Source organism: Charadrius vociferus, unplaced genomic scaffold, assembly GCF_000708025.1.
Source record: "Charadrius vociferus isolate BGI_N301 unplaced genomic scaffold, ASM70802v2 scaffold49, whole genome shotgun sequence".
Taxonomy (NCBI): domain Eukaryota; kingdom Metazoa; phylum Chordata; class Aves; order Charadriiformes; family Charadriidae; genus Charadrius; species Charadrius vociferus.
Window position 1 is genome coordinate 4,621,690 of NW_009661375.1, and position 13,142 is coordinate 4,634,831.

Genomic DNA, 13,142 nt, shown 5'->3' on the forward strand with positions numbered 1-13,142 from the left:
AAGATTTGGTTTAAAGTAAACATGCAATGTGAACTAGCAGAGACTAAACAGCATATGGAAGTTGTACTGGTTACTGATATTTTCATGGAATTGCCAGATTCTCAAAACTGGCCGTGAACCTCTCGCACCTCTTACCACCCACAGCACTGGTGTCAACCCCGACATGTCACAGTACACACGTCGCACAGAGTCTGGATCACGTAACAAAAGCAGGAGTTTCACTGTGCCCCTTCCCATGCCCTATCACACCTCCATTTCAGTTACTAGATGTATGTATCAAAAAAAAACAACCAAACCCAAAGCATTGCATGACATTTCTCTGAGCGTACCAAAGTGAGGAATTGAACTCCCTTGCTTTCGCATGTTTGATTCAGACCCCCATTACCAGTTGAACATTCTTTCTGGACTAGCTATTTTACAGTTAAAGATACAAAAATGTAATCCTGGTACAAATGCGTAAGATGCTCCTTTGCAGAAGAGAAAAGGTGTCAACACCCGTGTTATTGCCTCCTTTGATAGATCAAAATAGCATTCATGATACTAGAAACACACTTAAACCATCAAATACCAGCATTTAAATTTTTTTTTGTTAAAAATATTCAAACAATACAAGTCCATTTTATGGGCTGACATGCAAACTCATGCTTTAATTCAGCTTACCATCAATTAATAGGATTACAAGAGCTGTATCCCAGCCATCTATTCAATATTTAAAGTAAACCAGATTAATTGTGGTCGAAGTCCCCCTCTGAGAGACATTTAACTAACTCCAGGCCAAGGATTTTATGGCCAACTTACAACTCCTGAAAAATAGGAGTTCACAATGGAAAATGCTGACTCTCAGACCTTTAGCTACAAAGGCTCCCATAGGTTGCATTGGTTAATTTATGTTGTCCTTTAGTTTGAACCCTCTTTAGAGATCTGAAAATTCAAGACAAACGTATGATTACAGATTGGCAACTAATAAAGCACACTCAGAACACACTGGCCTTCAGAACATGGGCACGTCTGCCTCCCACTGATCGTAAGGGGAAAGCAGTATGAAAAATACAGTTCTAAAGATAAGGTGGGGAAAGTATGTCATGAAAACAAGTATGATCTGTGCAGGAAAGATTTTGACATAATGTCTTTGTTCAATCAAGTATTAGCACTACCTGTATCTCAAGAGCCTGGCACAGTAAGCAGCAGACAGTTGTGTCAAAACACTGCCTTTAAAACAAGGAAACCACAAAGAGGCCTAAAACAGCAAACATCCTCTGCACACTCATTCTCCAAGTACCTGCACCTGCTTCCTCGCTTTCACAGCTCAGAGAGGGGAAGGAGGTACAGTTTCCAAACAAGGCTGTGTGAAGAATAATACTGGTGGGCTGAGCAGCATCAACATCACCTTTCACAACAAAGTGGGCTTTAACACTCTCATCAGGATTTGTTTGCTTTCTACAAGACTTGAGGGGCAGCACCCAAGGCAGAGAGTCTTAAGTGGAGGCAACAAGAGCATCTGAAGTGAACAGAAAAGAACTCAGACTGAAGATATAGTCGTAAGCAGCATTATTTTCTTGGCAGAAAGTGGAGTGATCTGGAGATGAAGAATCAAATTCAACCATTTGACGGCAGCAGCTCCTCCCTTCTCCTCCCGAGAGAGACAGGCCCCTTTTACAGTTATTTTTGTCAAGACCTGTGTAAGCAGCAGTTGGATGCTGGCAGCCCACCAGTGTACAAAGTACAATGACAAAGATTATTAATCCAGTTTTCCCCACTGCAAATCAAGATGAACGTTACAAGTGGCAGCTTCCGTCTCACCCACACTGTACTTTGACATGCCTTACCTTTAGCACAATGCCAACAAAACAAGATTCTTGCTGTTTCAAGACTGATGCTTAGAATGACGCTATTCTTTAAGCCAAAGTCTTATTTATACAAGGTTTGTCACAAAAGACATTGTTTTTATTGATCTGTGGTACAGAATTATCAAGCAACAGTTTCATAATCAACACGTTTTTTTGTCCAGGGAAAATAAATTGTTTTTCCAGTTCACTACGTTAACACAGAAATTTAGTTTTAATTACAAGCATTTCTTTCCTGCACTGAAAGATCAATTTAATTGGATCATTCTAACATGTATTTTGAAAAGCTCCCCTCAAGTCAGATTTGTATAGAAATAAGTGAGCAGTAACATCAACTAAGAAGAGATTTAACAACACTGAGGACCTCTGCAAATGAATTCCTTGTGATCTTAGAGGAATTAGTGTTTTAACACTAACACAACATATGTTTACAAACGAAAAATAAACCTTCTTTCAGCAAAGGTTTCACAGCATGAAATACTGGCCTCCAAATTTAACACTGCATTCCTTCTCACCGAACAGATTTGTTAGGGCAGCTGTATTTTAAGGTATGTTATCAACAGGAAGCTGCTCTTACGCAGATACTTATTCAGTAGCACAACAAACACTCATGAGCAAGATAGTGAGATACTGTCACATGAGTACTCCTTTTGCCACTGCATGGGCTGAACATCTCCCACTTCGGACAACTACTCTATTCAATATAAAACAGACCTGTAAAAAGACTGGTCATTTATAAAAGTTAAATACTATTTTCACATTAGAATATTTGCTGTTTCAAAGAGATGAACCGTAAGTAAATGAAAACCAAATTATCACTTATGCAAAAGCTTTATCTGGAATGTAGTTTTGACCAACAAGCAGTTAAGAAAGTTAGAGACTGTAATTAAAGTACTCAAAAGCTATGTGTGGCCAACTTTTATAACAAAAGAGATATAAATCATTCATTATTATGAAAAGCTTTGACCTCCTGACTCCTACAAATGGAGTAGATGACTGGAATTTCAAAGAAAATGAGGTTAGCTTTTTTTTTTAAACAGATGTCAACTGCAACACTAGGCACTAGGAAAAAATGTTACTTGGATTCTTTACCAAAGTTTTTACCAAATTTGTAATAAGTGGCAGTGTAAAATTCTCAAGTCATTTTAAAGCTAACAAATTAAAGGCACACAGTATTAACAGGTGTTCATATAACAGGAAATGAGCAAAGAGGTAAACTTCTTAACAGTGTAGTAAGTTATATATGCAAGACATCTGGTACAAGAGTAACCAGAGTTGTAATTCAGCCCTTAGTTATCACCTAGGTCCTGTAAGACTATATTAGCATGAGAACTGGACAGTCAAAGCTTTGCCCTGAAATTTAGAAAGATTGACTCAGTCAACCGAGGAATTACTGGAATGACAAAAATTAGTTCCAAGAATTTGAGAAAGTTCACGTGGACTCAATGGAAAGATAAATGGATGGATTTGCTGTAGAAGGATTTTATCTTTTTAAAACTAAATGCTTCCAGGGAGTAGTTTTCAAAATTGAGAAGACATTAACTCAAAAAGTCTGAACAGTAAGTGACAGTACACAATTTCTGCATATAAATGGCTAGTATATGTCATAAGGATGCATTTGTAGCTCAGAAAAAGTTAGCGTCAGCTTCCAGATTGTTTGTAGATAGTTATAAATCCAGAACTGAACTATTTTAGTTATAGAAATATTAGTCACAAGAGTGCAAAAGGAGTCCCTGCAGCGGAGTATTCCCTTTTAACAGGTACAAATAAGGAAACACCTGCAAAGATTTGTTACTTCAAGGAGACAGACCTGCTATTCTTTGCACAAACTTTGCACAAAAGATATACTGCAGGAGACAGATGTAAATACAGTGCATTTTTTAGATGTAAGTATTCATGTCTGGTTCCAGTATTATCAGGATGGTACATAAATACTTATTACAGAGGTTTTCTTAATGGAAGAAGCCCAGTTTCTCACGCAGCCATTCTTCAGTTAGGTCTTCTGTATTTCTTATTTCAAATACCTAAACAAAATTGCATTGCATAAATTCTTGAGGTGATGGTACTTGAAAGGGATAAGCATACAATGCAATCAATACCTTTCCACACAAATTGAGCCATAATAAACCAGTAACCAACCTAGAGTTTTCATGGGCTTTCTTGAAAGGATTGGTTAATATTCTCAAGTAACATCAGTGGAAAATAGCCAAGACTAAGTGTCAAGGCGTATTACTAACTTGAATAAGAATTCCATAAATCCTATTTCTAGACTTCATTCTTCTCCTTCAAGAATATGCGAGAACAGCACATGTACTACATTTTAAAGTTACTGCATGTGAGATGGTGCCATTTCAGAGCATCTCAGCAACAAGACTGTCTATTTGAAGAATACAAATTAACTTAACCTAATGGGCTGAATTAAGCCCAAAGTTCAGGAAGTTTGCTCAGCCCAAGACACAGTGATTCCTTCTTTGAACTGAACTAAATCCATAGTAGCACAGTTTTCCCAGTAAGAAACAAGCATGGAATACCTCAGAATAGAAAACTTGCCAAAAAAAACCCAAAACCACCAACCCAAAGCTTTGTGGAAGGCTTAAACAGTCCTTTAACATAGCCTTGAAGCAGAAAATAAGACCAAAGACACCAATATATTCTTTACATTCCAAATAGGCAAGTAACTGTTTGGGGTTCTTTTGCCTTTTTTTTTTATTTTTTAAACACCCTTGAAGAGAGGCTAAGTTAATTCTGTATTGCTAACTGGAGTCTTTGAGATGCCCACCAATGGATCATCTTTTCAGAAGAGTCAGGTAAGTTAATTTTTACAAATCCACAGGCCTTCAAAAGCCTGGCAATGAAAATAAGAAAAAGATTTTGCTGCTACTATTCTGACAACACTGAAAATAAAGCCATATCAGCACTAACTCAGTTCTTTGCCCTTCTAATGGTACAGAGTATATACCTGCAAAAAGCATGGTCAGGCCAACCAAATGGATAGAATTTTGTAAGAATTGAAAAAACAAGCTTCTCCGTGAACCTACTGTTTGGAATGAAGTTCCTATTTAGTCCTGTCCTCAGCCATTTTACCATTTTAATCTTCTTCAGAAAACAATTCAAGTTTTGTATCTTTCTTTCCTCACTTCCCATATCTGCTGGAGTGGGCTCTGGACACTGCTTCTTGTATTCAGACACCAATCCACTCCTATTAACTAATTTTTTTTTTTTTTTTAGGTAAAAGATAGGGGGAAAACCAAAATTCAGTTAGAAGGACAGAAGAGCTTAACAGAAGCCAAGCTAATATGCAAGCCACTGAAAAAGTAACAGGATTCAGCTGAGTCACATGCAGAAATCACACCAGGAGGAAGTCACAGCATGAGCTAAAATGGAACATGGCTCAGTGAGTGGCAAGAATAAAGCACATCTGAAGAGCAAGTAAGCAATCCGAACTGGAGATCAGCTATCTCCTCCAGCTTCAGAAGGCCTCAGGCTTCAGATCATGGACCTCTATATCCACTCCTAGGCCTTCATTCAAAGTCTTTCAGACTGAATTTCCCCCACTTGACAGGTGAGAGTAACTCAATACAGCCAGTCCCCAGGTTTTCGCCTTCTTCTCATCAATTCTTCCCTCTCCCTCACTGAAAACTGCCTTCCTCCTCAAGGAATTCTTTTCTATCAAAGATGCTAGAGTTTTCAGGCCTCCAAGATAAAGTTTCAACAGACTTAAAAAAAGATTTCTTGGGGCTGTACAGAGTGCTTCCACGGTCTTATCTTCTGCTTCCCTCCTATTCACTCCTGTCAACTGACATCTAATTTAAAACAGAGAGGTCCTTTCTTACAAGGTACAGCTAGAAGAGGTAGAAGTTCACAGTGCTCTTATTGCCCCCAATATACATTATTACTGGGGTAAGGAAGACCAAAAGGGAATGATGCTGTTGAGGAATGGTGAAGTCATTTCATATTGTATGAAAAACCTGAAGTGACCAATGACTGATTAGCTTTACTGGTTGAAACTAAAACTTTAAGAACTCTAGGTGCCAATTAAGCAGAGATTTTAAAGATATCCAACATGAGAATTAGGTGGCAATTTTTTAAAAATACATATATATACACACACCTAGGCCTAGTGAATGCAGGGATTGCTGCTGATCTCCATACTGGAGGAGGCAAACACTGGAAGATTTAATATTGTTCAGCAATTTGGCACGTTACTTATTTTGAAGGCTATGTTCTGCAAGCATACAACCCCATACGCCATGCAGCAAAACCAATCAGCACCACACTGTACTGACTTCAGTCTACTCTTCCCATCAATAAATTCATTCCCCAAACTAAAGACATCCATCCTACCAAAGGATATTTTAGTTTTAGAGAACGCTGTTCCTCCTGTACCCTAAAACTCCAGAAATCCCCACATATACTCTTCTCTTCAGCCTTCCTAAAACAGAATGTGTTCATGGTAATTACACAGTCTTGTAACACCCTTCTTGAGATATGTTCAAGCAAGACACAAACAGCTTTTGCAACCTGCATTTAAGAGGGAGACAGTTATTTTAACTAGTCAATGATACCTTAGTGAGTTCAGCTGTCTGTACAAGCTTATTCTTGCTTCCAGCATACATCATCTGTTGTTCAGGCTTACATCCTGTAGTTGTGTGGGAAAAGAGAGGTTGTTTAGTTATTTTTGACACAAGATTTTTTTTTAAAAAATACTCAAATTGAAAGCTGAAGTCTCCCATTCAGAAAAGTGACCTATTTCTTTATATACATTATCAGCCTTGCTCTTACTTTCATATCTAGTACTTGAAAAGCATTTCCAGAAGTAACAGTTGTGCAGGTTGAATTGATGGTCTCAACATGTACCTGTATTTCTGCTTAGAGCTAAGATCAAGTATTGCAGCAGTCAAACTCGAATCACAACAGCTAACAAAGCAGTACCTCCCGCCACTACAGCAGTGTGCCGATTACACTATATTCAATTCTTTGCCCTCTTGTTATTTCTGGAAGATTCCCATGTCTTTCCTAGTTACACTTACACAGATCTTTGCACATAAAGGAGAAAAAAAAAAAAAAAGGCTTTTCTTTAGAAGTTAAGCAACTTAGAAGTTCAGAAGTTTCTAGATTAGTGTACTTTTAAATCTTGCCACCCATAAAGAACACTGTCTAAGCTCTCTTTGCTTATAAAGTACTACAAGTCTGCCTGCTTTGCTATTTCAGAGTCTCCCAGGTAGTTTCTTACTGCTGTTTTAACTCACAAAACATCTATCCTTCAGAAGAGAAATAACACCCATAACATTCACACAAAGACTCTCAGGTAACTACAGAAGAGTACGCTCACTATTTGCTAAACTCTTTTACCTACCTAGTTATTCTAGTTCTGAATAATGAAGGGTAAAACAATGCAATCAGTTTATCTTCTTCTAGAGGATAACACGGATAATCCAGTAATACCAGCACGCTACCCTATTACAATTCAGAACACAGATGGAAGCCACAGGAGCAATTCAGCTCTTTAAGTCCAAATCAAGTCGCAGGTTATTTGGCTTCTATTAAAATTACACAGTTCCCTACAGAGGTGTTTATGTTGAGGGTTGCTGTGACAGAAGCAGAGGAAACTATTGCTCTATATAAACTTGGCATGACCCAAGATTAGAGTCTCTTTCTCCTTGAACACAGTCTGTTCACCCAGCACTTTCACCTGCCTAGATCTAGGCTATAGAGCCCTCTTTTCCTCCTTTTCACCCATAGTTGTGACAACCCTTCCATAGCACTGTTTGGAGGCATCCTCTGTTGCTGCCCATTGCCTACAGGCCCCCTGGAAAACCCTCCTCTCTAATCCCATCCTAACCCTTTTACAGCGTCCTGTTCCTTTCATGGGTAGGCATGAGTTCCCATGCCCTTCTGAGAAGGCGAGGAACTTCTTCCCACCCAGTTACTAACATCTGAATAGCAAGATGGACAGAGCTGAACAGGTCATATTTTGAGGATTCCCCAAGATTTGAGGAGAGGGTGACAGGAAACACATTACGTTAAACCTACATGAATAGATGCAGAGTGCTCCAGGCTCCTTTCCTTTACAGAAGGGTGTTGTTGCACACACCCCCTGTGCTGCGCACACCACCATAGTGGGCAGGCACATTAACATACACCTTTTGGTGAGCTATGCAGGAAACTAACATTTCTGTTCAGCCTTCAGAAACGGAAAAGAGAACCTCTTCTACCATACTTCCTAAGTGCCCTAAACGTAAACCCCAGAGGCAGTGAAAACCTCAAGCAACTAGGGAGATCTGGGCAGATGGAAGGATCTACACTTGTCATGAGCTGATGGTGAGGATGGAGCTAATGCACTAGAGATTCCTCTCTGCCAAAGAAGGTCTCCAGATAATGCCACAGCTTTATAGTGCCTCACTTCCAGTGGTGCCATAAGCAAATCTAGCCTTAAGCATCTGAACCACTATTCCAGTATTAAGCACTCATTTTATCTTCCATAACAACAAACATTCCCACACTTACAGCACATAACAGCTACCATTCACAATGTTCACTCACCAACTGGACTGGAGAAGATAAAGCACAATGGGTAAGAAACTCTTCCATCATCATGCTGATACTTGTAACTATACACAATAAATGTTTTTTCTGAGGTTAAAGAAACTAAGAAATCAATGAATTTAATAAGGATATAATCCTCAGTTATCAGAGGTTGATGCAGGAACAAACAAGTCTTGTGTTCTAGAAGGTGCTTTAAATTTGATAAGTAGTCGCACTATTCTCCTCTTTTCACTTCCATACTTGACTTTCAGAATCAACCCCCCTGTCTTTACCAACCTCTACCACAGCTGAGTGTGAGGGCTGTCTCAGAAAGCTAAAAATCACCCTTTCCTCACAAATATTCCTCTCCCAGATTTGTAAAAAGACTTCCCACACCCACCAACATGTTTCTGGCTTAACGAAAGCCAAATTCTTTCCTTGCAGACTAAGGACTCATTGTTTCAGGTGTTTTGCTGAATTTGAACTCAAGTTTTAGCTAGGACCCCTACTTTATAGCCTCCTACTGCACTATGGTCATGAAAGGAAAGATTCAGCATGGCACATGGAATAGTGCCAGCCAGCTTTTGAGGATAATGGAGGCAGATATTTTCTTCGCTTATAACTTAAGTACCCCTCTTATTTAATTTAGTTAAAGAGTAATTTACTTTTTTCCCCCCCTTTTTTTTTTTTAAATACAAGGATTCTTCCCTAGATCACATGCCTACAGCACTCCCAAAATCAGTAACTGCAGCAAAATAGCAAGGGCTACACAGTGAGAAAGAACCAAAGCAGATCCTAAGTTACACAGCCACTTTTCTGTATTTAGAAGTAGCCACATACAAAACTGGTACATTTTACTCACTTCTTTACATTAACAGCAGCGTGGCTTTGCTTTATTTCCACAAACATTATACAGTCTAAAAGGAAATAAAATCTCAGCAAAGGCTTAAATGTGTCAGTCATTGTTCCAACAAGTGGGACAACTGTTCAGTGCATCATGAGAACTGATCCCTAGGTTACCTCACCAATAAAATATCAGTAAAGTCACACTACAGGCAAGTATTGGCCTAAAAAGGTGAAGTCCAACTCTGAACATTTTGAAGAGCTTCCAGGAGTGAGTAAGACCAAATGCCAGCAGCACAAGAAGGATATCGAGGTTGTCTCTCTGGCAGCTCATCTTTTAGCTCATCAGGAGAAATACCCTGGTAACATTAAACACAAGCAGTATTTGAACAAATGATCTCGCACTTGAAGGTATACTATGAAGGCTAAAGCAGAATAATGAAACAGTGAAACAGCTGTAAGTCAGATGTATATCTACGGTTGAACTGATAACAATCTCTCGTACAAATTACTAGAGCAGTTTAGGAAAACTTGTGTGCTAATAGATTCCTATGACTAAACACAGAATTAATGTTAGCATGAATAGTCATCCCTATTTTAGGCATAATGAGTTTAGAAAACATTTCTGGCTCTAGTTGGATATGCTGGCAGCTACCGAGCTTTTCTAACTCTAGTGCTAAACAGAAGTAAGCAAGCACACACCAAAAAGTACTTGTTAAAATCAGCTACATAAATGGTGCTTTTGAAAAATTTAGTCCTTCCTCCTTGAGCAAGCAAAAAAAAAAAAAAAAAAAAAAGAGTCCCCATTCTATTCAAACATTACATTAACATCTACATTCTAGGGAATAAGAGCTACGGTTAATGCTCAAATCCCTGGGAAGGATTTAATTTTGCCCTATGTACCATTAAGAAACACTGCATGCTGGGCTGACCTTATTATGCCACCTATCAAATTTAGAGTCTGCAGAGGATTACCAATCCTAGCTTTTAATTGATGGCAGATCAGCTGAGAGTCAAATATGCAGATCTACGTGGAAACACAGCAGAAATCTCTTCAAAAAGCCAGCAGGTGCCAAAGATGCTTTTTACATAGTTGTATCATAACAGCTTCAAAAAAACTTTTTTTGTGCAGTTAATTAGTCAACTCAATTGCTTCTGCATCGTTCCACTATTAATAGTGCTGTGCTTTACATGCAGAGTGACCATGCATTTAAATAAGCTCATGACCCAAATTAGATTAAGAGTTTGATAACAATTTGAAACTAAGGCAGTACCTTAGAGACAACAATACATTGCAGGCTGAAGATACTCTTATTTACAATTCATTTAACAAACCTCATGCTCCTCATCCAGTACCACCAACTGCTTATCCTTGTCGATTTTCACTATAAATCAAAATAAAACATAGATCAATGGTTTTTTTCCAATACATTTATACATTGTGTGCATTAACATTCCTCCATAAGTATATTTCTTGTGCTTCCATTCTGCTGCTTCAGTCTAACCCATGACTTCACAAAATCACTGAAGTCAAGAGAAGTGCACAGTCTAAGCACTGTTCATTGCAATACACTTGTCTCAAATTTCAAAGACAAAAATGTCAAACTTCCCTACCTAAAGGGTACAAAATTTACAAACTCAAAATGACTGTGCCTTGACTACATTTTTTACTATCGTTTTACAAGCAGTGGTAGATTCCAAGCCACAGTTAAGTATAAATACTCTACTAAGAGCAGATGAAGTCTTCTATCATAAGAACAGTGTTGCTTTAATGTTAAAATTACAGGCAGAATTGGAAGTATTGAAGTTCATCCAAGAAACAGCCTCTTGGTTCACATTTACCTATTACAGTAGCAACATTACATAGGAAGGAAAAGAGGAGACAGGATTTTCTGCAAGGTCTTGAGATTTTTGTCAGACACGTTTTTAACTTACTTATAATGGCAGCATTGTTGGTTTCTTTACGAAACCGGAATTTTCTCAGTTTCTCTACCAGGTCTTCAGCAACATCACAAACCACCAGAGATTCACTCTACAAAAAAGGAAATAGCAGAGGGGAGGGAAAGATAAATCTTTCTAGTAAACCAGAAAAAATCCCCATGTCACACATATATGCACATAAAACTCACTAAAGTGGAACTGCATGCAACTTGTCCAAAGTTTCAGAACACACACACAAACTAGAAAAAACATGGATGAAAGCAGTTTTCAAAAACAATAGAAGAACGCTTACTGGTTTTAATATCCCTCATCAGAGCCACACAGTTAACTAGAAATATATTTTATTAGCTATTCCTGAAATGGGATTATTCTCATAGGTCTTAGGTGTAAACAAATCTTAGAGTTCATTTGCCAAGACAAGTCCTGACATAAGGAAGCCCCTCAGAGTGGCAGTAAATGGCTACACTAATTTATGCATTTAAAATAATACGAGCTACTATTACTATTTCAGAAGAACACAGACAGTAATCAAGGGTCACTGCTTATTTTTACCCACAAAAATATTAACTGTTGAGATTTACACACACACTTTAATCAAAAAGCATGCATACTTTTTCCCCATGTGCTTCTATGTTACTAACTCCAAGTTTTCAGAAGAAATGTCCATATAACATATTAGTCATCACACTGAAGATGAGGAAGGAAATGATTATTTCACAAGCAACTGTGCAGGTTATCTTCCATTACACATGCAATTTTTAAACTGTACCAAGCCAACCACTGCCATTTCCTGAGCAACATTTTATACACACAACCTTTATCACAACAGTTAAGAGATGCATGCCAGCTAGACAAAACCAAGTTATTTAACATCTCCAGCTTATTCATATTACTGTATTTGTAAATTCCTAAGGCATCAAGGCTTTTGTGCCAAAACAATTGCATTTCAAGACTTCTTTAAAAAAAATGCTCAAATAAAGAAAATAGTCACAAGATAACCTATCAAAAGCTCTACTAAACAACTACTTTATTGAGACAAATCACTACTTACAAATCAGAAGAAAATTACTATTTAAACCCTGAGTGCTGTCTCCTCATATTCAACATCAGCTCGTTTGTGAGATTTTCCTCAAAAAGCAGAGGAGCGTCTCTCTTTCCCCATTTCCAAAATCACCTTGCAAATATCCTACGTTTGTTGTTACTCCTAAAAAGACTTCCACCTTGATCAAATTCTGGCACAAAGTGTTGTGCCGCTGCTTCCTTTTAACAGATAGAGAGGAAATCAGGCTCTGCTGTGACAGGACAGGTCAGGCACTGTATGTGCAGCCTTCATTATTTTGCTTGTTTCCCCTAAAGATTGTTTTTGGCTCCCTCTGATCCACAAATGTCATTAATACCCACTCTCACTATTTCAGGAAGCCTCTTCTTAAAAAAAAAAACAAAAACAAAACACCACAACAGAAATCAGGGCTGCATTTAAACGTTGAAGTTATGTTCTGCATCAAATGCTCTTTTCTGAAGGAAGCATTTCTCCCAGTCCTCTGGGCTCAGCAGTTTCCTAACATCTTCCAGCAGACACTGCAGGGTAAGCAGTGCTCTTCTTCATACCTGTGCAGCCACACAAATATAACTGGTGCTCGGTTGAATAAAAACTAAAGAAAATCAAGCCAAGAGACAGGAGGGCTGCACAGACAGCAGGCACACCGGCCAAACAGCGCAGCAGGGGGTATTGCTGTTGATTAACCTCAGCCACCATTCATAACATCATTTTATTTTCAATGCAGGGTAAGCAGTGCTCTTCTTCATACCTGTGCAGCCACACAAATATAACTGGTGCTCGGTTGAATAAAAACTAAAGAAAATCAAGCCAAGAGACAGGAGGGCTGCACAGACAGCAGGCACACCGGCCAAACAGCGCAGCAGGGGGTATTGCTGTTGATTAACCTCAGCCACCATTCATAACATCATTTTATTTTCAAGATTTTCAGA

The 13,142-nt window shown here is 38.5% G+C and overlaps 1 protein-coding gene across 1 annotated transcript; it reads right to left on the reverse strand.

The window, feature by feature from the left end:
* Window positions 1-1,926: 1,926 nt before the first annotated feature.
* Window positions 1,927-11,940, reverse strand: GMFB (glia maturation factor, beta). Its single transcript, XM_009893953.1, has 7 exons — window positions 11,923-11,940; window positions 11,148-11,244; window positions 10,548-10,597; window positions 9,522-9,571; window positions 8,388-8,470; window positions 6,410-6,483; window positions 1,927-3,868 (listed from the first exon to the last, which is right to left on the reverse strand). The coding sequence occupies exons 1-7, from the start codon at window positions 11,938-11,940 to the stop codon at window positions 3,797-3,799; spliced, it is 444 nt and encodes a 147-aa protein (XP_009892255.1). The 3' UTR covers window positions 1,927-3,796.
* Between the last annotated feature and the right edge of the window lie 1,202 nt (window positions 11,941-13,142).

Bases quoted from the DNA above. Each gene is read 5' to 3' on its own strand.
- GMFB (XM_009893953.1), bottom strand. The intron at 10,598-11,147 runs GTAAGTTAAAAA...TTTGATTTATAG, and splicing joins CAACAATGCTGCCATTATAA to TGAAAATCGACAAGGATAAG. The intron at 3,869-6,409 runs GTATCATTGACT...AATTTTGTTTAG, and splicing joins AGACAGCTGAACTCACTAAG to GTATTTGAAATAAGAAATAC.